We start from the raw sequence: 25942 nt of genomic DNA, 5'->3' as shown, positions 1-25942 counted from the left end.
TTAGAACTGAATATTTTATGGTTTAGGTCTTTCGTTAGAAATTAATTACACCAAAACGAGAAATCTGTCAGAGAGTTTTAACTTGTACGTAAAAGGAACGCTGGTTGACTAGATAAGTAAGGAAAACTATTTATTTTACAATCATGTTAATTTTTTTAAAAATAATTATCCTTAATAATTAATTAATAGTTAATGAATTTCACTCTGAGATTAAAAGTTAAGCTTTATTACGTAAGCGATAGTAAGATTGCGTAACGTGTGTACACGCGGCTCAGCTTCACAACAACACAAAAATTAGTAGGTAGAGGAATAGGTATATCTATAGAAGAAAATTTTAACTGAACTTCAAAATATGTATTAAATAAATAAGATACTCGTAAGGAAATTTATGTGTTGAGTTTTACTTTTCCCTTGGATGCATTCATAAATAATTCATACAATTATCACATTATTGTAAATTAATTTTATAATTTTATATTAAGCCCAACGTTGTTTGCTTTAGTAATTTTTACAATTAGTTGACAATTTGTTTTGGTCATCATCTGTCAAAGACCTGATTAACTTTTGACCACTTTTAAGAGAGCACTATAAACTATAATACTAACTTGTTTATACCTATATCTTTACACTTTCTTCGTTTCATCGTAACTAATTAAATAATTTAATTTAGCTCACAAATCTTGTATTAATTCTAAGATTTACGTATCAACTTTCGTTTTTGATATTGAATAAAATGGCATAGACCAGAAAAACCCGTGACAGAACACTTCCAACAATGAAAATTTGTATTGTACGAGTACAAAGTCGATTTGCTAGTTACCGTGGGAAAATTGGTCTAATATCTATTTGACGGTAAAGTATAGGAATTTGGAAATTCCATAGTTTTATGGTGTGGTCAAAGTCCCACAGCTGGGTTCTAGTCTAGGGTTATAAATAAATCCTCAAGGGTTAATCGGTTTTTTCGGGGTATCCCAATAACATTATTATACCTGCTGTCGTCTGATTTTCTTGGAAGAGAACCAGATGGTGAATTGCGGTTTGACACCGATTTTGTTACTTACGGTTTTTCCAGACTTTCCACTATTCCCGAAAATATTTTATTTGGTGGCAAGCCCCTCAAAATACAAATAAAAGTGTACAGGAAAATACGGGAAGAAAGCTAGACAGGAAAAGAGATTATCGAAGAATCAACAACTGCGTCAGTGTCAGTGGACAAAATTCAGAAACCCTGCAGTAGATCCCAGTCAGCAAAAATGCCAATTTATATTAATGTGGAAATAAATGTTGACAATATTACCAGATAGATAGAGATAGAACAATTTCACAAAATTGTTATTCATTTATTTTTATGACATTAATTCAAGGGTATAAACCGCATAATATAATATAAATAAAGTGGGTTGTGTTGTTTTAATAATTATGAGGAAAAAATTGTTTATTAAAATAATGGAAAACTAATTAATTAAAAATAAAAAGTAAAGGACGTCGAACACGGAATTCCCAGATAAGATGTAAGCTTTGAACAAAATGGCCTCAGCTTAGATTATGTGCGAGTATTTGCGTAAGATAAATTCGAGTTAAATGGGAAAAGATTGTCTCATGGCAGTTTCGAAATGGAAAAACTGAGACTAACAACGGAAATTGTGACAAAATAAAATAGATGTCATAAAATTTTAGTTTAAAGAATTTGCCTTTTAATTCCTCACATCTACAGCATTCAATATGCATAAATATCAAAGGGTTTTAAATATCTGCATGCTCGATAATATAAATGCAAATGCAACGACATAAATTTAAGAAAATTTTTATTCCTTCTAGTGTACGGTTATTTCATTTGTGTGTTCGTGCTTTTTGTAAAACTCTGTTTATATTGGACGAATGTGGTAAACATACATATCTAGAATGCACTAAAGGCAGCTGCAGGTAAATGTAATAAATAGTTTTGATCATAAAGCAGAAATTTCTTTCATTCGATACTATTTCTCTCTCCTTCATTTTTGAGCGTTTCGTCACGTAAAATAGTGCAGTTGTAAATAAAATTGAGAACACATTTGGTTGCCAGAAGTTCGAAAACTATTTTACACTGAAGTAACCATCTGGTTGAGTGATGGCTACCTGAAATAGTACCGGGATATCAAAAATTATCTTGGTTTCAAAGGTGGTCATGGATGTTCAAATAACTGTCGATGCATTTTGTTCAATCATTTTTTGAATGTCAAAATCTGTCAAACAGTTTTATTTTTTATTTTTTCCCAGTAATGCCTTACAAATTGTGTTGGTGTGTTTCGCGAAACTGGCTCTGTCACTCATAAAAAAGGTGCTGGCAGGCCAATCGTTTTACGGAAGAAATCGTCACACGAAATAAGTTGAGACGGACGTTTTTCAATCCATTACTACCCGGTAGAAAATAACTTAATTGAAAAAATCGTTGCCTAATAGAGTACTTTAGAGCTTTATTTACCTACTTAATTTATTTTTCGTGTTCGTTTCCCAAGATACATAACATGAAAAGTGGTATGTAACTAAATATCGAGCGATCAAATTAATTTGTAATCAAGTCATCCATTGATTTAAAATTTAAATCCGAATGTCTTTTGCGATTGATATGTCGAAATTTAACCTGTGTATCGCGCTGTGATCAATTGATCATTGGAGCTTGGAATTCAAGTAACGACATACGATTTCGGATTCATGGATAGATAACTCGATTACAAATTAATTTGATCGCTCTTTATATAAAATTTTCAGTTTATATATCTAACTTGACATCTGTCAAAGATAACCTCAAAATTTACAATTAATTCATGTTTTTCAAAATTTTTGCCTAGACGAACACGAAAAACGTTGTGTACCTACCTTGGCCAAAAAGTGCCTTTTATCCTCGCCTGTTTTCAAGTCGCGGCTTCGCCTCGACTAGAAAACCCAGACTCGGACGAAAAAGATGCACTTTTTGGGCCTTGATACACAAATAACTATTATTTCATCCTTCTATATTTTTACGAAACATATTTATTTGAAATTTTTATTTAAAATTTCTAATAATCTAGTGAAATTATGGGATTATGTTATTATTGTATTTTCTAGAAAAAAATAAGTTGCATCTTTAAAAAATCAAGTTTTAGATACACCGTGTTAACCAAAAAGTGTGCACAAAAAAAATCCCGAAATGGGGGTTTGTGTTAAATTTATCGAAAATAGTTGTACTTAGTTAAAAGTTAATTCTAATAAAATTTAGATAATGTTCAAGTGCAAATTTTCAGAACAAAATTTAAAATAATCCGCCGAGGGTATCAAAATAAAAATTATTGCGATTTTAAGAAATACAATTTGCAATTTTGGAATATTGATTTTCTTGATAAAGTAAGTGTTAAAAATATCACTGTTAAAAACCGACATAGGTACATATATTTATTTGAATTTATTTGAATGGCACAAATATAATATCTTTTTAGTATACTGTGCTGGTAGTATAATTGATTTCATATAAATGTTCATCAAGTGAGCTGTGCATTTGTAAAAGCACCTTTAATTTAGTTACATTACAAAAGTCACATTTATGAAGGTCATGTCCAATAAATCTTTACTTGGTAAAAATACAAAGTCAAAAACAAATAAGAATTACTTTAATTTAATCAGTAAAAAGACGTAACATTGCTTTTGAAATCAGCAATGTTAAAATGGACAAAAACTGAAAAATTAGTCAAATCGGGTTCGCGCAGAGCAAGCAACTTTGAAAGTCAAAGTCACTAGCTTTAGCTTTACTACCAACAGAAAATCAGATTTTCATGGCTTGCTTAGATGCACATTTATATGAAATTGAGTATAGTGTCTACTGCCTTGACGACGAGTCCGGTAGACACATGTTTATGGTCTAGTCCGTTTTACTTTCCACGGCGGCCGGTAGCAAATGTCAAATAATTTGTCAGATTTGTTGGATTTTATTTATATAAAAATTAAATGTACAATCACTTATATCATTGAAATGGTTTTCTAAAGGCAAGCATTACCCTTTGATCAATCCAAACAACTTTTGGTTTTGATTTTTGAGGCAATAAGTTTGATTGCGCACTATCTATCTTCTCCAAAAGGTGGTCTGGGAAGAAAACTTGACTGCTGCTTCGGTTCGGTTGTGAGAATTCATTTTATTAAAGGAAGTTAGCGCAAATGAAAGAAAGCACATGAAAAACTTCGACAGACTGAATTTGGATGAATCGTTTGTTATCATAGTAACAAGGCATAGCAATCTTTTTCAGAGCCAAATTTTTTTATTTAAATTTATTTTCTTTTAAATAATTGTCTCAGTATACTAAAAAATCTTGTACGTCACACGACCGGTAGACGCATTATGGCCTCGCTAGTTTACAAGTCTTGCCCTATCGGGCTCGACCTGTAATTCACTAGCTCGTCCATAAAAACGTTACTACCGGTCTTGTAACGTAAATAGCTATTATGCTCAAAATTTTCAATGTTAAGTGAAAAACAATAAGATACTTGTTCTTGTTTTCTGTCTCTATGTCAAAGGATGGTCAATCTATCCTTCCAAATGAGTTCGGGACTCTGTTTTTTTTTTTTTTTTTTTGAAAGGGGTGTGTTCAAATTATTTAACCATGTGATAAGTCAAACAAAACGGATTGAATAAGTTTGTTATTATGAAACGATTTAGATGGTTACTAAAAACAGTCTAAAATACTGTGTTCGCCATAAGTTTAAATAACGGAAATGTTTTCTTTCAGGGTGAGTTTTTCGAAAACAAATAAAACAAATACTTTATACATTTCTTTGGCGAGCAAAACAGTATTTTTGCTAACGTTTAGCTCGTTAGCAATTGCTCGTATGATAATACCCTCCCCAAGGCTTTGTCTAATTAGGTGTTTTTGGAATTCAGTTTTATTTCGACTTTATTTTGACAATTAAGAGACAATTAAGTAAAGACCCAAAATCTGAATTTATTGTGAATAATTGCCATTGGAGTCCCCAACAAATCTGGGTTTTCCGTTCCCAACCCTTTGTGTACTTGGGATCCAAGAGCCATCCAGTACATACCAAATTTTATTTTCTGTTTTGTTGTGGTGCTTTTGGAATTAAGGAATTACATTTTCGTCGTTTCTTGACATTTTGACATTTGGTGCCGCGCCGAGTCAGACGCACGTCAATAGTTCTATGTTGCTCAAATCGTACCGTTTGGAGTGAGATGCATAGAGCGACCATCTTAATAGCGCAGGTAGCAGAGGCAACGAACTAGTAGGACATGTGTTGAAAGGAGATAGCTCTATACACGTAGTTCGTGTTATGAACTGATACAACTGCATATACCTATTTAAAAAACAGTATATTATCACAAGATTTCTCTAGTTACTTTTATTAATTCATTTTTCTAATTCAGTTACGAAAAGCAACCATTGTGATATGTCATTTTAGTTGTCAAACGTGCTTCATTTAATAACTAGTGAAAAAAATTGACATTATATTATCACTAGTGTTAGAAAGTGACATTAGTGATATTAGTAGTATTATCTCGGAAATTATTGAAATAGCAGATTTAAACAGGATTTTAATCAGAATGTGTGCTTTTCATAACTAAATTAGAAAAAAATCTTGTATGAAACACGTAGCAAAATGGCTATTTTTTTGCACACGACATGTTGGACCATTCGTTGATACTCGTGGTCCAATTGTCATGTCTAGTGCAAAAAAGACGCTCATTTTGCAACACGTTGCATAAATAGCTATTAGGCACCTGCGAATTACATATTTTGATTGATAGATGACACGTGACCTTGCTGATTCTGATAAATTTTGTAATCTTGACAGTACAGTGTTTTCATTTTTATATTTCTGCATCATTGGAACAGATCATGATCAGAATCAAGATCTTGTTTCAATTGACACTTCAAACTTCAATTACGTATTACATACTTATACCTATCACAATCAACTGAAAATTCAACTCGAGAAAAATGAGTGTTTCTTTGGTATATTGCGTCTTCAAGAATCCCACAAGGATCTATTGTTGATCTCTTTTTCTTCCTCCGTATATAATCATCGATTGCCGTCACATTGTGGTCCACCACTGACCACCAAGATCTTCAAAATGATTTGAACCCTGATTGTCTGATTCAATCACTCTCTGTCGCAAATCTGACGTCAGCCAACAATTGTTCTCATCCAGTCCGCTTTCGGGAAAACATTACCCAACTCTCCACCTTCGCCCAAAAATTGTGCGACGAAAATCCCACCTGTACAATTTTCGGGTAAACGCAAGGCTGTACAGAAAAAAAACCGTTCTGTCAATGCCGTGACCCAGATCGTCTCATGCACTCCATTGCCGAACGTGCCATCAAATAATACCAACGAAACAACAATAAAGCGAATAAACCAACACAAGTCAGGATCGCGAGCCGATTGGTTGAAAAATGTTCGGGATTCCCGGTTTCGAAGTGATCGTGTTGTCCGGCCCTGCGGCTCGTAGACCAATCTTATTCGTCTTTGATCACTCGCGTCCCGGCTTCCAATCGAAAAGTTTCGCTCGCATCCCACCAGGAGATGTGTGTTAAGGGTTGATGAAACTCGTAGTGTTTCGTTCGTGACATCAGTGCGCTATTGGCTTCCAAATGTCGCGTGTGGACCTGTACAGGACTGTGCTTCAACAACATTTGAAAGGTACGCCAATTGTCATTCAACTTTCAACCCTCTGTTGAACTCGTACACAATAGAGGCGCACGGGGTTACACAGCGACTCGGCTTTGAAATATTTCAATGGAAGGTTGAAGGTACTGACAACGCTTAATCAAAACATTTTTCCCTAAAGCTCGATCCATGAGGTTGCACGTTCGAGCGCCACTTTTACTTTCTTGACACTCTTACTGATTCCATTAATCGAATTAAAATCCAGATTCATGTGTGACACTTCAATTTGGTTTTTTGCGCGAAACTGTCCCAACCGCAGTATTTGGCTTTAAAGGGAATCGTGCGGTTGAATTCTTTTTCACTGTTACCACCGCAGGAAAATACGGCTGGTCAAGTACACCTCGTGATTCTATCTCTATTTGGAACAATGCGAATTCTTTGAACTTTAGACCGACATCTCGCAATGGGTAATTTTTACCATTTACTCAAAAGCAAACATTATTTCGTGATGTAACCTCGTGATTAATATTTCTCGTAGCGAGACCCAACAATAAGAACCGTGAATCACTGGACAAGAAGCGTCCACATCTCAGGCGAGCGCGTGGCTATTGCCCTCGCCCCGAAGTTTCCATTTGACTCTCGCAAAATTCCCAAAAAAAGCACAGATCTCGACGTATCCTTTTCTGCACTGTCATCCGCCTTCGGAAAGTCCAACGTGACAATCATTTTTCCCTAGAAGTGTGTCAAATGTTTCGGAAAACCCGATACAATTCGTCGCATCGATAAATAACAATGCTCGCATGCCACTAATACCTGCATATTTGTCCACCGATAAGACTACTGCATTACAATAACGCCTCGGTAAGAGATAACAATGTAAAAAGGCGTCGGTGGTGTTTCCAAAGACGTAATGCCGTGTTTTATTTATTCGTACATGGAAATTTGAAAACTGTTGCGACAATTCCCGACTTTGAACTTTCGTCGTTATCTTATCTTGATTATCGAGTTTTCCTGCAAAATGTGGCCCCGTGTGATGCAGAAGAAAATGCCGCTTAAAATGCGTCAATTTGCTCTTGTGCGGGAGAAAAGTCCGTATTAAATTTTATGAATCGAGATTATAGTGATTTATTCGCCAATGTTTGTTTCATTTATTTTTATAGTGAATGTGAGGAAATAGTTCAAATGTTACGAGATTAACTCCGCAACTGTAGTACGTCAATTTAGTTAAATAAATCATGATCAAAATAAATAATACATTTAATTTCACAACCAGAATAGCTCGCAGACGTTCAGATAAATGGACTTTCAAAACAATACGTTGCAAAGTTTCCACCGTTTTCTTTTTCTCTCTATTACGTATAAGTATAATTCGTATATTTTCTGTTTGTCACATGACATAATATTCTTTTAATCATTGCAAATATGCGATTTGTATTAATAAGAAGTCAACATACCTACCTAATCCTACATGTTTTCTGTTGGGTTCAAATCAGCAATTTTTTTGATTAGAAGTTTAGAAGGAAATATTCTGTAGAATTAGATGTATTGAATTATTTTTTTTGATATCTGGGAAAATTCTGCATGTGAGGGAATTTCAAATTCTGATAAAATGTGTTATTCCTGAAGTAAAATGGAAGGATACGAAAGTTTTGTGGAAAAACCTTGTTTGTCAAATGATACAATGTCATGTTTTTTCTGAACAAACAATTTGGGCATTAGCTAACATCAGGCAAAATTTCATATTTCTGTTGTGACAAATATGGATAAAATTTCCGGGACGGTTGTGAGAATTACTCGACATGTGTTATCACTTATCACAAGAAAAAATTTATCTCATATTACATTAGTAACACCCATGAATAATCAAACTGATGAATCCATTTACACCACACTGATTTGTTGATATTAGTATGTTTCTAAAATTTTACCGTCTGCAAAAAAAAAACATAAAAAGATAACCGTTGCTTTTGGTGAGGTTTAAGTTCTCACCGAAGGTTACAGAGATTAATTAAAAAAAAAAAAAAATTGCCAGACTAAATTTTTTTAGAAATAAAATGTTGGTGTTATTGATCCGGGAATACCGATTCAAAACATTAAAAACTAACTGATACAGAAACATTAATCCTCACTCTCCGCATTAGTTAAAAATGAATACAGATAATTACATTGTTTATACTTCGTATATCTGATCTTTTATCTGTGTTGGTTGAAATTTTTACGAAAAAATACAACTAAAAATGTTTAACAAAGTATTAACAATTAATAAATAATTTCAAAAAACAGGTTATAGTTAAAAAATATGTATTACTGTAATAATTAATAACACATGCAGCTTTCATCACATTCATGTGTAGCAATAAAGAAAGTGACACTGTGGTCCTTTTCTATTGTCACAGATAACAATGGGAAAACCCATCCGACTAGCAGGTAAAGAAAGCAGAACTCCTCTTTATTAACAAAATTAAGATAATTTTGTTCCCAATTAAAGGTTGGACTAGGAGAAAATAGGGAAAAAATTCCATAGACTTGTATAGCTAGGTAGGGCTGGTTAGCATTTTTTGTGCGTGAAAAGTAGCCATGGTCGCACAGTCAGAAATCTAAGTAAGGTCGTTTTCATTGCTTTACGTCTAAATTACGTACGTAGGTACATTCAAACAAAATACCGTCAGAAGGTAAAGAACACATTGTATAAACAATTTTTCCTTTACGTCATTTTACGACACTCTGTACATATAAAATCTTTATATTTTTCTCGGTTTAATTTTATGGATAATTCTTGCAATTCTAGTTGACGTAAATCTGAAAAACTCGCCATTTTTAAACAAAAACCGAAGATGGTTTTAATTTTTACGTCATCGCGTCTTCTATCTGAATGAGGTCGGGTTATTTTGATGGCCTTTCTCACGTAATCTTGGTGGTGCTACTTAGGAGATTACTAAATCCGTTTATCCTAGAATGTTCAAGCAATGATGGGCCAAAGTATCAAAAACAAAGCATTACATCCTGGTGTGATTTATTAGTTCTACAACATGCCTACAAGAATTATCTATAGTAAGGAGACAAATCAAATAAACACACCATTTACCTAAAGTTTCCTTCTCAGAAGGATAAAAAATACAGACACTAAGATGAAAAAATACATATTTTTTTGCATTCACACAATGTAGGAAACAATTTTTTAAATATTGGTATTGAAAAGCATCCGAAGATTTATAGGTAAGTACATATGTTGAGTATCCTGCTTCCAACTTCCAACTCCAAAAATGTCTGCTACTTTTGTTTCTACTTTCAAAAATTGTTTATTCTATAATATATGCAGTTAGATCAAATAAGACAGTTTAACAAATTGACGTTTTATAATTAACTAAAGTTATGTTACTTATATTTAAAATTAATCGCAAATGTGTTGCGTGTTGTCACTTTAAATTTCTGTCCAAAAACTTTTATCTACTACATATTTTAAGTGAACCCGCTCTAAAAATGTTAATTGTAATTGTAGAAGTTTATCGTCCTCTGAATTTGTTTTGAACTTTTGGCTTGATCCGTAAACAACGTTTACTACCAAGATAAATCAGCCTCTTATACTTACTAATCACAATCTTCACTTTCACTGTTGCATAGTGGTAATTAATACCTATCGCTTGTGACCACATTACGTATTTGGACGTTGTGGAGTTGGTGTCCAATGGTGAAAATTTTCTTTATTCCAATTTGTTTGTCAGAACGATTTTACTTGAAAAGATTAAAAATATTTTGTAAACTGCTCAACCCTAAAAAATATAAGAAAATGAAAAAAGAAACGTACACATGAAAGAACAGTATTTTTGCATTTATGTGAAGTCCATTCAAAAATCAAAAAACCACCACCTGTTGCTTTAGGTTGGTAAAATTTAAAAAATCCTAGGTAGATATTTTTTCATACTATGGTGGTAACTATAACTTATGACATTTATCTGATTCAAAATAAAATTCAATTGCTTTGAATTTCGTTCATATTGTTTTATTAGCAGCACGTTTCATTTATTTATTGATTCTTGTTATTTTTACATGCCCAGAAAAACAAGACATTTTGTAAACACTTAACCTCAAAATTACAATTCTCACCAAATTTCACACTAAACAGCGTTGCCGATAGTAATTATCGAGGAAAATGCGACGTTGGTGGTTTTTTGATTTTTGAATGAACTTTATGTATGTAAATGAAAAAATAACATTGAAAAGAGACGAGTGTTGATAACTCGTTTTCGACAATTTACCTTTTGAATTATCAATATAGAAAAAAAAATTGGATTCTTGCACCTCTAAGACCATTCATCTACATCTGGTAGAGAGAAAATTACTAGAATATTTTATTATACCGCACGATCATCTAATTCGTAAACGATTTTCATATTTCAGTTGACACTTTAAGTAAACAAGTCTTTTTTTGAAAGTTCTTTGGCAAATCGTAAATCTCGGGATAATAATAAGCGGGACCAGAAGGCGAACCCACCCACGCTTTCAAAAATAATATTGTTGTAATAGAAAATTCGCGATGATGCATCAATTAGCGTTAATGACGGGAGATCCGACGAAAGTAGCGAAAAAACCGAATCGTGCAGGTTAGGTGGGACAGATTTGAAATGGCGCCAAGTCAGTGCGCATGTCTGGGGAATCCCGAAACCTCCGTTGCGTTGCACGCGACCGCCATCCACTCTCAGTTCCCGAGTAACAACTTTCGAGTGTAGACGCCACCGACCAACGAACCAAAACGAAAAAAAAAGTGTCGAACGTCCACATAACCACCCCCAAATTAGATGTGTCACATCCGCGCCCCCAACTGAGCAGTCTCGAGCGTCAGAGCGGACCGCGCGCGCCCCCAGATAGAAAGTAGTGCGTGCGAATTGTAGCCATTTTGTGCAGTGCGTTCGCTTTCTTATCGAAGAGAGAAAAAGAAAATGTCCGGGAAACAGGATAAGGACACTCGTTCGGTTCCAGATGCCAAACTGACCGAAGACGACAAGTTCGGCATCTACGAGTCATCCACCACCGACAGTGGATTCATTTCCGGCGCCAACCTGACCGTTTCCGGCGAGATCAAGTCCGAAGAGGTGATCCAGGAGTCCGGCGACAACTACATGCGTCTGGACAGCGGCGTCGACCTCTCGGAGAGCTTCTCAGGTCTGAAGATCAAGAACCCGGACCTGAACGATCTCTCCTGCACCAAGATCAAGCAGAGCGCCACATCTAAACCACCTGTTGAAGAAACCACCGAAGACGATCTCTGGAAGGAGTACTTCCAGCAGGACGAGGATGGCGATACGTGAGTCTCTTTTATTATCGGGGGTTAGGAGTCAACGATTGTCGATGAAGTACAGGACGGACGAAACCGCTCTAATCGCTCTGGAAAAACCGATTTTTTATTCTTACATTTGTGTTTCGTCACGATTCGTACGTTTAAAGCGGTTTTGCAACAGATCCCTGACAAATCTTTATCACGACCGATGACTTTTAACCCCGCTCTAATCACCACTTTGTACAATTCTACCAACTTGGTTCTCCGACAGTGATTAAACAATTTCACCGAAACTGAACCACCAAATGACATAATCGGTAAAGTTCGCACACACGTGAAACGTGATGTCACAAGGTCACCAATTTCTGGCGTTTTTTGACACTTTCTGTATTTTTGTTTCGCTTTGCTGACACTTTTCTCCTCATTATGTAACGCCAATTGTGATCAAACTAACCGTTCAGTTGAACGATGATTCGTAGGAGTGATTTTCTGAGTTGGTTTTACTGACTGTTCAAATTCAAATCACCAACGTTGGGAATTTCCACCTTAAATAAAAGGGTTTTACCTGAATAACGCCAACTGTGCAGAAAATTTCTACGAATCTTGTGGTCTTGTGTTTTGAAAAGGAACCGACCGCAACCCAGCCAGAGTTTCCTGTAATCACAAAACTCTATAAGCCAAATAAACAAAGATAAGAGAAGTTGACGACAAGAATTAGGTTGTCTGCAAGTTTAGATTCATTCATTGAAATCATAATCGACCGAATCTGCGAGTGACTGTGTCACGTAGCATATCTGAGGATGCTAATTCAGTTAACGAAAACTGTTGAGTTTGTTTTATTATTCAACTTACATATCAGAACGAAGTATAAAAGTATTTGTGACTAAAAATAATTACGTCAATGGTGTTCCCCATTGATCCAAACAAGACGAGAGATGTCAAAATCTTTAAAAAATATGCAAATCAAAATTTGTCAAGATACGTGGGACAGAAAATGTGTATTTCTTCTATTTAGAGCCCGTTCAAGGTTTTGTTATTATTTTCTGTTTATACATTGACATGGTACTGACCTTGGTACTGGAAGCCTGTGTGCTTCCTAATACATAACCTCAAACTAAATGTGTATGTACAATGTTTTTTGGGGTGAGGTTGTAAAAAAAAAAATAAGAAAAGAGGGGTTGGGTACGGTTTAGGCGGTACAGTACCCTGTTCAGTACCAGCCTTGATCGAGGTCCCCTTTGTTGCGACACAAGCAAGAGATGATACCGAATGTGAACCGTCGAAATCGACAGCCTTTCTCTCGTGTGTAGAGGGGCATTGCCCACACGGTACGTTATCGTACCTTACCTAGTTGCTCGTGGTGGGGAGTCAGGAAATTAATCGCAGACCAACATCGTCACAGTCGGAATTTCCAAGTTAAATTTCGCTAAAATTGTTAACCTCGAACGATAGTCCCCATCGTGACCTTTGTTTCGTTCCAGGTTCCTCCACCTGGCTATCGCCCAGGGTTTCGTCGAAGTGGTCCTGGCTTTGATCAGGATGGCCCCGCATCCCAAATTGCTCGACACCCCCAACGACAGCGCGCAAACCCCGATCCATCTCGCCGCCTCCATTGGTCAATGGAGGATGGTGCGATGGTTGATCGTGGCGGGGGCGAAACCGTCGCCCAGGAACATCCGGGGCGACTCGCCCTTGCACATAGCAGCCCGAAACGGCGACGTCTTCTGCTGTAAAGCCATCACCGATCCGGTCCAGGAGCAGGAAAGAAAGGCTCTCGGACTGAGCTACGCGCAGCAGTCCTACTACGAACTCAATCTCGACCAGTGGAACTACGAAGGTGAGTCCGGTGAAGGAAGTACAAAACCATATCTAAAAAGAACGTTGGTGGTCTCGGAGTGTTTATCGCACAACTCGGGTTTTCCTATGATGCAAAAGTCATGTGCTTGCAAGGATGGATGTTTGGTCGGACGCAAAAATGTTCCTTGTAAGATGAAACGAACGGTAACGGAACTCGAGAAACTGCATCGGACTGGTACAAGGACACGGTGCGTTAGTGACACTCGATCGATCCTCGATAGTTAAGCAAGGTCCAGATCGTGATCGACTCAAGGACATCGAGTGTAGAAAGACGGGCCGAATATAAACATGGCCGCTATTTTTGGCAGAAAACGTGGAATTTTTACTACTCGTACATTTTGTTTGTCAACAAACCGCGTTTTATGCACCTGACCCCTTGCACCTTTTCCAAAACACATTATTATCAGGATGCACAATTCCAACGAAAATTACTCACTACAATGATGAACAACATCGCTACGTGATGTGTCATTGAACGCAAAAATCTATCGACGTAATATATTTATTTATCAATGAGGTGATCGGTTTTCCAAGTCACGTGCAACCGGGAATTTCAAAAAATACAGCTTCGTCACATACGTTTGTCGGTTGTGGCCGACATTATGGTGGGATGGAAAAATCGATCCGATCATCGGGGATTCCCCGGCGTGTAATTTTATTATTGGAAAGTTTTAAAAGGCGATTTCAGCTTTCCTTTTCTTGCGTGTTTGTAAATATACATGTTTATCGCATTTATGTAAATCCATCCGTTCGTAAAACTTGCCCGTACAACCCTCCACTCTGCCCGGTTTATTTCTGTTAATTTTTCGCCACAATCGAAGAGTTGTTCTCAACGGAGGTCGCACATGATCACTTGTTAATTCTTTCACTATTTGGGTGCGTTTGTTTGGGTGTTAATGAATAGGAGAAACGATCAATGTCGAACTGAATCGGCTGCTTTTTGGTGGCCACTGCACCGCTTTTAATAAAAACAACCATCTGGACACCAGCCGGTGATTAATTTTTTGTCGGCGATGATACACCCGCCTCAACAACAATGTTATAGTTATATTTGCAATATATTAATTTATTGATCTCATGTTTTTAATTTTCTTGCGTACGAAGACATTTGAAAAGAAAATTATGAAGTGAAGAAACAAATGTTGAAAGCTTCGTTCGTTCATGTTTACTCTTTCTTATATCTTTGCTGAGATGGTGTTTGGCTGCTTGTGTTTCAGTATTAATGTTCATTGGAATCCTAAGGAATGAGGAATATTATGACATTTGAACCTGAGCTGGGTGTACTACAGTGAATTTTCTGGGGTCTATACAGGGTGATCCCGATATAACCTGCCAAAAGAAATCCAGTAATAGGTGACGATGAGTAGAACTCATACACAAAAAAAGTTTCTAATAAAAGTCTTTTCGTTTTCGAGATAAAAATAATTGAAAATTTGGTCAAAATTTGCTGTACGCTAATGAGTTAATCGGTTTTAAAAAGGTAATTCTGGTTACTTGGCTGCAATTTCTTTAGCAACGGTACCTGCAACACCTATGACATTTGTCAAGTTTAATTTTAAATTTTCGAATCCTTCAAAAGGTTATGAAATTCACAAAACAAGAATACGCCGATTTGCATTTACTCTATGGCGAAACACGTGGTAATTCAAGACCGGCAAGGCGACCATACGGCGAGCGTTTTCCTGAAGGAGTCCTTCCGTCCCGTTGTACTTTTGTGGAGCTACATCCGCATTTATGTGAGGTTGGTTCTGACTGATTCCAATACGATGGCGTCCCCGATCCTCCATTTAACCCCTCTGGATTTTAATTTTTGGGACCACAAGAAAGATTTGGTATACGAAGTTGAAATAAATACAGGAGGCCAACTCCAGAAACGCGTAACAGACGCCGCGAACCAGATTCGTAAAAACCCAGAAATGCTGAATTCTGTTTATTAAAATTGGTACCAGCGTACTCAAATGTGCTTAAATGCCAACGGGAGGCACACAGAACATTTATTATAAAATAATTGTTCTAGTCTAGTTTACCTTTCATTAGTTAGTAGATATTCTCAGTTAGAGTTGAAAGTACGAATATGTAAAGTATAATAAATTTATTCAATACATTATTTTGGCTATTTAACCACAATTAAGACGATACTCTTGTTACACAGTTCTTCCACAATTTTGCACACACTACCTCTACATTTATTTACACATTGAGGAACACCACTTTATTTATTACTCATTCATCTCAGTCTACAAAATCAGCTTTTGTACCTAAATAAGCTGGTGAATTAACGCACACAGTGTAGGTACAGCGTTTTCAATAAATGTCATTAATTTGATTTAGTTTGTCAGATTTGAGATTTGTCATAAACGATTCAGGTACCTATGTTGCTTAGATACTGTCATACTTACAAACACCAACAATTAATTCCTGAGTAGGTACGTATTTTTGTGGCCAGCAGCGTCGAATGGGTGTGGATAGGGGTTAATTTATCCCCATTATTTTGGACCTAACAAAATGGGGTTTTTTGGACTTGTTAGATCCTTCTAATGACCCAGAATTTTTTTGGCAGGTTATATCGGGACCACCCTGTATTTTTTTTGCGAGTCTTGATAGAACAGTATTGTTTCAGTATGTTTGATAAATCTGTAAAAAAAAAAGTTTTTTTGGGTACCACACTTAATCGACGCACTAACTAACCGTGGCAATTTGGAACTTCCACTCTTTTTACCGTTCGCGTGAACGCCACTTAACCCCAATTAGAGGTGGATTTCCCTGGACATACTTACGTCGTGAGTGTTTCGTTCATTCTGAAATGCATTTCTATTAATAATTAAGCATGGCTCGATGGTGCGGATTCTTGAGCCTCGGGAAAACCAGACGCGTCTGGCAGCGGCGGCATTGAATTCCGCATATTTTGCCACCGTCAAAAATAAATCCCCGTCTATTTCGGTCGTCCGACGGCGGTGTGCTTTTTTGGCCGTCTAATCCTGTCCAAATCTATTTTTTTCCATTTTCCCACCTGAACAATCCCCCAAATCCAGGAAGTCCGACGCGGAAACGCCGACCTATTTCGAGGAGTTCGATCGAGTTTTCGGTGCTGGCAAGCGGTCACATGGCGGCTAAATTTATTCCGGAATGTGCGTTTTTTCGGGACTGGCCATTTTAGGACCGTTGAATCACGCACCCCGCCGGTATTGTCGCAGCAACTGCATCCGATCTTTCGCCATATATGGGGAAAAAAGATTGTGGAAAAAATCCAGGAACCCTCTACCGGATTCGGTTTTTGCTCGCCGGCAAAACCTTGATCCGTGCCGAGCTCCGGTCAGCTGTCAAGAACAATCCCTAAACGAGCCTTCGGGTTTTTGCAGCGTTGGAATTTCCACGGTCGCCGGTCCGGCATTTTAAATATGCCAAGATGATATTGTCGTCTCGAAGTGTAGCAGTGTGGGCCGGAAAAAAACAATCGCGGACCGTATGGGTGTCGAAGAAAGTCTTCGCGGATGGGCGGTCTCGCAAACGTGTGTTTTGGAAATTCCCGCCAGCAAAACCGATGTGCAATCGCCCCAAAACAATGTCCGGCTAAAATTAAGCTGAAAAATCGGAGCGCGTGATTTCGTGGGCGGTTTTGCACCCGGTTCGATTTATTTTCGTCGGGACGATGGAAATCGCGAGGGGTCAAATCGAACCGTGTGCGTACGTGACTGACGTGAGGCGGCCTAATTTTCGACAATTAATGGGGGGCCAATTACGCTAATGTCCAAGCGATACGAGCCATGGGGGTCATCACTCTCCAATAACGTAAATACGTGCGAATAGGCTCGCCCCGACTATAGGTAACCACGGTGGGAAAAAATATGCAAAAATTTTACATCTAAAAAATTCAAGGCAGAAATCATTTATTGGTAGATTTTTCCTATAAAAAAATGTCTCGCTTACGTCAAAACATGAAAATGTAACAAGTTAACCGATTACAGCTGCAATTCCTTACAAAATAAAAAATATATTATTTAATGATGACGCTAATTCACTTGAATTGGTTTTGTAAAAGAGAACATTATCTGTATTTATTTATTAAATATTTTTCTTGAAGTATTTACAAATACAAATATACAAGGTGTCTCAAAATTCGCGAATTCCCAATTCAGACCTAGTGGAGCTCGAAAAATACTTAGAAAAAAAAATCGCTCTTCCTGAAGAAGATATAAGCACTTTAATTTTGTTCAGTACATAGCAGCCTTCATATCCACAGTGACAAAATACTATTCTACCTACGTTGCCGTTCCATTTTTAAGAAAAATTACAAAAAATTAAAAAAAAAAGTATACTCGAAAGTAAAGCTATTCTTCAAAAAATTGTTTTACGTTATTATTTTACACAATCGTTTACACCTTAAATAACAATAAACACTGAACTTTTCAGCCTGTATTTGAAGAAAACGCACTTCAAAGAGTGCACCTTCAGACCAATGTATCTTTGTGGGGGGTCCCGATTTTTTTTAAATTTCCATATTTGGACTACTGAAGTGATCCCCTACAACGCTCTGAATTCGGAATTCGCGAATTTTGAGACACCCTGTATAAATGACTTTATTATGAGATTCGGGAGCAGGTGCATGTTTCGCTAAAGCTGTTTTGCTAATGTATATAATATTTGATTTGGTGTTTCTCATGAAAAACCTTGCTAGTTATGCAAACATCCTTTGTTACCAAACACGTTTATCTATTGGAATCGTTATTATTTCGGTAGCAAATATTAAACGTAATCGAATTGAGGCGGTAATATCTAATCAGTTTTTCACAGAAGCTGAATAAAAAAGATGTGGTTGAAGATTTCTTAATCAACAAATATTTGTTAGCTGTAGTTCCCACTTTAAAATAAAATTGATCCTTGCAAGGAGAAGAAGACAAACTTTTACTGGTTTTTGAATTAAAATAATAATATTCAACGGGTAAAAAATAATTATACTTTCTCAAAAAGTAACTCGGCAAAAGGATTTTTGTTGAACTGTTCGATTATTATTTTTTGAGTTAAACTAATATTTGACCGTTGATAAAATAATTGTCTGAAGTTCGAACCGCACCCAAGCTCTGGCTTTTTTGTTTTGTTTTCATACATATAAAACTTTTACATGGTACAAAACAAAGCAATTTTTAAAATTTAAAAACGAAACTTATGTAGCGAGTAGCGTAAATGATTCGTACCCATCTTCAACAATTTACGGTCAGCGATATTCAAAATATTAATGTAAACTATAAGTTGTCATCATAATTTATTTTTTTGTTGGACACTGTCAGAATTTGAGAATTTTCTCCTGTGTAAACGGATTTTGATAAATGTCAACTTATCATATCGAAACGTCAAGCTAATTTTAAAGATTTTAAGCGATTTGTAGCCTTTAAGGGACTCGTCAAACAAAAAAACGTTGTATTCAACTCGTTCGTGTGTAAATTGGACTTTTTTGGCACTCGTGGGCCTTTGAAACGCTTACACTTGGTTGCAAAAAAAAAACGGGAACTGTCAGAATAAAATTGACACATTTTTACAATTTTTCCATCGTGTGAAACCTTTTTACAAGAGATAGGTTAGAATTAACGTCAAAATTCAATGACATTTTTTTAAATTATTTGATAGGTATGTATTGTCAAGTAGACAATTAATTGACAAAATCAAGTTTACATTAGGAAAATTTTCGTTTCCCGATTTTTTTGCAACCAACTGTACACACGAACTCGTTAAATAAATAACTATTATTTCATTCTGTTACCACCAATCACATAACGTGTAGTCATGATTTATATTATTTTGTTAGCAACCACGTAATCTCAGTGCGTTTTATTTATTTATTACGTTATTTATTTGCGCATTTATTTATATTTATTATGTGCAAAAGGTTCACAGTACAATTCCTGTAGACGTGCGTACAAACAAACTCGGTCCATCAACCACCCTGTCTGAAAGTTCTTAATTTTTGTGTGTTTATTTCCGGCTTTGTAAAGATGTGCGTTTGTTGCAGGTCAAACTTGTGTACACGTTGCCGCCGTCGGCGGCCACATCGACGTCCTCCGCCACCTCGTGTGGTACGGGGCCGACATCAACGCCCGCGAAGGTCGCCAGGGTTACACCGCCCTCCACTACTCCATCGAAAGGGGCGATGAACGTCTGGCGCACTTTTTGCTGTCGGAATGCGCGAAACTGAACGCCGACGCCGTGACCTACGGAGGGAGCAGCGCTCTCCAGTTGGGCTTCCCGGTGCCGTCGACCATCGCCAAAGCTCTCAGATCGAGGGGAGTTCCGTCACCGTTCAACAGTGAGGACGAGTACTACAGCGACAGCGACAGCGAATCCGACCTGATGTACGAAAATCCGAGCACGTTGTTCGTCCATAACTTGGTTAACGCAAGTGCGTAGAAATCTGAATTCAAACGGAGGGACTTCAATGAGGAGGAGAAAAACGAACAGCCTTCACGGCAGCCAACGAAGCGACGAAGAAGGAGAAAGAATAAAGTTGCCAAATATTAGATACTAACTGTGATCAATATTTACGTCATCACTGTATAATGCGTATCTGGCAGTGTGTATGTTCCGGATGAATAATATGTTTTCTCTTACATCTTTAACAGCTACGATTTCATACTACTTGTGAAGGAACAAAGCCCGAATATATTTTTCTAATTTATAATTTTGTACATAATTCCGATGGTGATGCCGATTCTTTCACAAGTAGTGGGAATGCTTTCGGTACTCGTGACGTTCTATCACGAAATTAATACTTAAGACTAAAAAAAATGGATTTCTATTGTGTTCTCGTGTAAATTATTTAGTTAAAATTACTGTTATATTTATTTGTTGTTGGATTATCATTTCTCTCCTGAAAATTTTGTACATAGTATCACTTTAGCTGTCTCTGTTACTTTTAGTTCGTATTTAGCCAACTATCACATATTGAAAAAATATATATCTAAGGACCAGATCGCTGTTTTATTTCGGTGGAATCGGACAAATCCGCAGGTATAGTGACCAAACGATTAACTCGAGAATGCAAACCGCTTTTTCTGCTCAAGGTCGTTTACATCTCATCATCTAATAATAAGGATTTGATACGCAAGAATGTGTATCATCATACGAGCGTCAATGAGACTCCTTCGTATGTGTAACATTTCGCTGATGAAATTTTTGCTGGCGATCACGCCAACAATGGCGCGGCTATTGAAAAGAGCAAACGCTTCTGAATTAGCAATGCACTAAATATGTTTTGCAAATTACAGTTTTAATAAGTTTGGGGATTCCCGAGTTATTCAGACACCACCAACATTGTTGGAATTTCCTAAGTGATGCCGTGTACCACAATGAATGCAGCAACAACCAGCGAAATACGATGTTTTATTCCACCAATAAAACAATTGCTATTTCCAATAGGATGTAAAGTTCATTAACTTGGTAGTAGTCGAGCTGTTACGTAACGATACACTACAATACTACACGGTTTAATTGATTTATGCCCTTTGTAGAAGCCTGATTTCCAAATTATTCCAAATCTTCAAGGTATTCCGGTATCTGAGCTTGTCGACTGTGTACGTTACTCTGATATCAGAAGAACCAGACTGCTAGAAATCGAATCGTAATTCTAAATTTACTCAAGTGAAAATTTGTACGCGCATCTACAGATACGTTGCTAACGAATTTTCATTTCATCATCATTGATTTTAGTACTTTCGTTAATTTCGACTTACGTGAAGGTTACTGTTTCCCTTTGTATTGTTAACAGTGGTGGTAAAAATTTAAGAAATTCTGATTGTTTTCAAATAATTAGATATAATTTGGAAAATAAGATATCAAATTAAACAATTTTATCACATATTACGAGGAATACGAGGCAATAAAAATGCGTTCTACAAAAATGATTGAAAATTTAATGTTTTCAGTTGTTATGCAACACAAAATACACATTATTCAAGCGTCTCACGTTTTAAAGAAAAATCTAACCGACTAAAAGCCAGACAATCAATATTATTATTGTTTTATTGCAATATGATGTAGTCGTTGCTGGCTAAATGTGAAAGTTTCAGTAATCACCCAGTATTATAGATGCACTTAAATTAAAAACGATTATTATACGTATGTACAAACAACCAAAGCACAAAACTACTTAAATACATACAATACAATTCGTTTAGTTCGTTTCAATGCGAGAAAAATGTTTACAAAATTTTGATGTTCACCGGGTGATTTTTTTTATACGGGGCCACATGAAACAACTTGTTTATTCAAATCTCATAAATACCGTAGACGAACTTCATCTGTATCGATACTGAAAGATGTAATTTCGAATTGAATAATATTTATGAATGATTGTTTTTTGAACTTTCGCTTAGACATCCGACACGTTGTGTTAGGTTTTTGTTCCTTTTTTTGAGAGCTATTTATTAGTTCATAAATGCAACTTTTTCACCAGCAAAAGTTTTCAAATTGTTTTTTTTTTCTTTTCAGAGGGTTTTTTTCTTATTTTTTTTCAGGGGCCAGGGGACCTATCGCACGTTCAAATATTTACCACACTTCATGAATCATCCTATATGACAAAAGGATCAAAATTGCCTGACGTGACTATCCTGTGCATTTGAGAGAATTTTTATAGACGTTATGTTTTTAGGGTATAAATAAACAAGGTAAAATGCTGGGACCACGATTGAAAAATGTCTAATGTGTGCGGTCTGGATACGGCTAAAATTGATACGGTAATAGACCGACATAATGCGGTCGCAGGGTAACAAAATTATGATGCTAAGGAATGTACTAAAATCAAGTCGAGAGTCTGACACTGTTGACGATATTTTGAAGATTGTTGTGGTACTAAACTACTAATGGTTCACAAACAATCATCAGGTAAGGTCGTAATTAACCAGCGGTCACCAGCTGCGCTCAGAAAATTAACGAGTTACGTGTCTTCGTCCTGCATCGATTTAGGAAACACAATAATATGATAACATGAATGGGGAGATGATTAGGTCTCATTACAACATCGCTTTAATTTCCTACGGCAAAACTGCCTCAGTAGTGTAAATTATGTACATACCGGGTGTATTATGAAAAACCTTAGGTCCTATAACTTCCTTATTTTTTATCCGATTTTAACAAATGATACGTCAAACAAAATCGTTTTAGAAACACTATAGCCCGACATGCCATGATTTTTTTTTAACATTATATTTTTTGACAGACCGCAGCTAACTTTGTTTTTTTAAGTTGCACTGTATATTTTTTTATCTTTATTCTGATAGATGTTTATCTTCTGAATATGTACATAAACATTAAAATAAAAAATCAAAAATTTGTTTTTAATAAAAAAAAATAGAATTTCCAAAAATCAAGTAACCATAACTTTACTATAGCAAATGTTTGAAATTACTTCCATTCTCTCTAAGGCACATTCGACACCTTCCACTGACGCCTATTGCGGCGTTTAATAAAAATTCTGGTGGTATTTGTTCACATACTGCTACGATTCTTTTTATTAAATCATCTCTGTTATTGGCCGGAGTCAAATAGACATTGTCTTGAATGTCCATGGCTCTCTTAGTCACTTTGCAAAATTAGAATGCACTTTTATTACTGTTTAATGTGACTGCTTAATTTAAAAAAAAATACATCGTTTTTTAATTTCTTCTTTTTGCTTCTATGCATGAGCATAGTTGTTTACATTTTCATATTTAAAATAAAAATCTCTATAAAACTGAGCAAAAAAAGTTAATAGTGCCATTTGAAAAAAAAAAGTTGATTATTATTTGTCAAAAACAGAACTCAAGAACAAATATTGGATCAATTCAAATTGTAGCCCATTTAAAACGATTTTGTTTGACATATCATTTATTAAAATCGGATAAAAAATAAGGAGGTTATAGCACCAAAGGTTTTTCATAATACACCTGGTATAAGCACAAAATATTTTTTAAAGTGGGAACATTTGAGATCATTTTATATTTCATTTATAAAATGTTCTCCTTTTTTTAACTGTAACTGCAAAAGTGACTATTTCCGACAAAACAGATCATCTAAATGTTAGAAGAGATACTTTTAATTTTTTTTTTTTGCAATTTGAAACACAAAATAAAAAATCTTAATATATCAGAGAAAATGTAAATCTTTTGTGCAACCAATGGAGGGTAAAGGGCATTAGTGAGGCTGCAGTTTGTTTGATAAGTTAGAAAATAATCTACCATTTCGCTACGTCCGAGGTCTGAAGGTCGTTGAAAAATACAACAATGTTCCACAAATACAAAAGTAGAATAGTCTACTTACACCTCTGGAATAGCGCCAAAACATGGAGCATAGTATTGTATTGTACATATCAGGTGTTTTTTAAACTTCACCTCATAGTAGGCGTTGAAGAGTCGATTGTGAACACACTATACAGGTTACGGATCACAGATCAGCTGTTTAAATCTTAGTTTTACACGAGTGGTGCGTTCACAATCGACTCTTCAACGCCTACTACGAGGTGAAATTAAAAAAAAACACCTGATATTTAATAATGAAGTAAAAATAAAGACAATTACGCTAGTATTACACTTTTTATTTTACCCTCTTATAACTCTCCTTCCAAAATTAAGTTTGAATCTTATTTTACTTTTTTCGCTCTCTGATGAATAATTAAAAAAAAACATTATAATAAAATGTTCTTATTATGTACATACATATTAAACATGCAAAAAGTTGCACCTTAAATCTTTTTCTTTGGGGGAAATTATTTGATCAAAACATGTTTGTACAATGTTTAGGAACATAAAGTAAAGAATGTAGCAGGATGTAATACTTACATTATTTATTTTGACTATTAGCAGACTTTATACTTGGTTCACCTTGTACTTCTGTGTACAAGGCTTTACATCATTTTTGTGCAAGTGCATTAACAATTTTGATTCAAGTACATCAACTGCAGATTTGGTTAATACTAAAGTATCATGTTTAAGCATTGAATATACATTTAAGCCATATACCGGCATCAGATTGATGTGTTTAATAGTGTCAGTAGCTGCTGTAACATTTCTTGGCATAATATCCAGGCTAAAATTGCGAATTTTATTAAACAAACTAACAATACAACACATCATACTCATCAACTATCAAAACAGAAGGCCCCCAATTTCTACTTTTCACCAATTCATTTATATAATTAGATTCATCAGTTGGAATTTCTAAATCTGTAATTACATGTAAATCATCTTGCGCCAATTTCACTGATAAGGCTGATGTCAATCCATGAATTCTAGTGTAAAATGGTAACATGTAAAAATGAGGTGTGGGTGATTTGGGACCGTGAATTACACCACCTCCTCGAAACAATGGACTTCTTATAGAACCATGTCGAGCTCTACCCAAACCTGAACAAATGTTGTTACTTCAAAATTTGTTTAAATTAGTAGTACACACCTTTTTGGGGCCACGGTTTTCGACCACCGCCTCTCACTTCAAATCTTGATTTTGTGTGTGCATAACTAACAAACCTGTATAAAAATTGCCATCTAACGTTATCGTGAATTAAATCAATTCTAGGGTTGACGGCAAAAACTTCTGGGTGTAACTCTATTATTCCGAGCTTTTTTTCTTCGATGGTATCAAAGTTTTCTAACCACACTTGACGCGGTTTTTGATATTTTGGGGGAAACGGAAGTTGACGGGGTTCTACATTAGTAGAGGATGAAAGAGTTCTAAATACGGGAAATGAAATTCTTAATTTTATAACTACATTCGAAAGCATCGTGAAAAATTATTAATTTTAGTATTATTCAATAACATAACCTCATCGGCGCTCATGGGCATTCACCAACAATGTCATGCGTCATAGCTACCAATCTAAGAAAAGAAACATTTGAATTCCTAAATGCTAAATGATGTTCCATTATTTTTCAAACACGACAGGGATTAATAAAAATCCAATATTGGATTGGATTCACATCGTTTTGTCGTACAAACTCCTTGGCCTAAACCGTAGAAGCCATAGCAACTTTAATATGTTATCTCTAATATTACATACACCTTAAAAATGGTGCCACCGTTTTCATAAAGATTTTAAATAATACATTTTATTAAAGCCACATGCAACGCAAATATATGTATAAGATAAAATAAGAGGTTTTTTAAAATTAATTTTACATTTTAATGATGTGAAAATGTGTGGGGTCATTTGATTATCCATTC

The 25942-nt window shown here is 35.8% G+C and overlaps 2 protein-coding genes across 10 annotated transcripts; one reads left to right on the top strand and one right to left on the bottom strand.

The window, feature by feature from the left end:
* The first annotated feature begins 6490 nt into the window (after positions 1 to 6490).
* cact (NF-kappa-B inhibitor cactus) lies at positions 6491 to 20718 on the top strand. Its single transcript, XM_069040698.1, has 4 exons — positions 6491 to 6660; positions 11605 to 11929; positions 13384 to 13739; positions 19764 to 20718. Exons 1-4 carry the CDS (start codon positions 6612 to 6614, stop codon positions 20156 to 20158), a joined length of 1125 nt encoding a protein of 374 aa, XP_068896799.1. The 5' UTR covers positions 6491 to 6611; the 3' UTR covers positions 20159 to 20718.
* On the bottom strand, positions 9624 to 25590 carry mRpL4 (mitochondrial ribosomal protein L4). Of its 9 annotated transcripts, none has more exons than XR_011157446.1 (6): positions 25175 to 25590; positions 24858 to 25125; positions 24562 to 24808; positions 12468 to 12556; positions 9713 to 10397; positions 9624 to 9660 (listed from the first exon to the last, which is right to left on the bottom strand). XR_011157446.1 is itself a non-coding variant. In XM_069040701.1 (4 exons), exons 1-3 carry the CDS (start codon positions 25500 to 25502, stop codon positions 24589 to 24591), a joined length of 816 nt encoding a protein of 271 aa, XP_068896802.1. In that variant the 5' UTR covers positions 25503 to 25590; the 3' UTR covers positions 9624 to 10397; positions 24562 to 24588. The 9 variants fall into 9 exon arrangements, 6 of the variants coding, with proteins under 6 accessions (XP_068896802.1, XP_068896803.1, XP_068896805.1 ...); XR_011157447.1 differs by having other exon boundaries at positions 9624 to 9931; positions 10217 to 10397; XR_011157445.1 differs by having other exon boundaries at positions 9624 to 10397.
* Positions 25591 to 25942: the final 352 nt, after the last annotated feature.

Source organism: Tenebrio molitor, chromosome 3 (assembly GCF_963966145.1).
Source record: "Tenebrio molitor chromosome 3, icTenMoli1.1, whole genome shotgun sequence".
NCBI classification, from domain to species: Eukaryota; Metazoa; Arthropoda; class Insecta; order Coleoptera; family Tenebrionidae; genus Tenebrio; species Tenebrio molitor.
The sequence above is the reverse complement of the archived record's forward strand: the minus strand, read 5'-3'. Positions and strand labels throughout refer to the sequence as shown.

Bases quoted from the DNA above. Each gene is read 5' to 3' on its own strand.
- cact (XM_069040698.1), top strand. From the start codon at position 6,612: ATGTCGCGTGTGGACCTGTACAGGACTGTGCTTCAACAACATTTGAAA. The intron at 6,661-11,604 runs GTACGCCAATTG...GTTCGGTTCCAG, and splicing joins GCTTCAACAACATTTGAAAG to ATGCCAAACTGACCGAAGAC. The intron at 11,930-13,383 runs GTGAGTCTCTTT...GTTTCGTTCCAG, and splicing joins CAGGACGAGGATGGCGATAC to GTTCCTCCACCTGGCTATCG.
- mRpL4 (XM_069040701.1), bottom strand. From the start codon at position 25,502: ATGCTTTCGAATGTAGTTATAAAATTAAGAATTTCATTTCCCGTATTT. The intron at 25,126-25,174 runs GTGTGTACTACT...ACATTTGTTCAG, and splicing joins AAAACCGTGGCCCCAAAAAG to GTTTGGGTAGAGCTCGACAT. The intron at 24,809-24,857 runs GTATGATGTGTT...TCGCAATTTTAG, and splicing joins TCTGTTTTGATAGTTGATGA to CCTGGATATTATGCCAAGAA.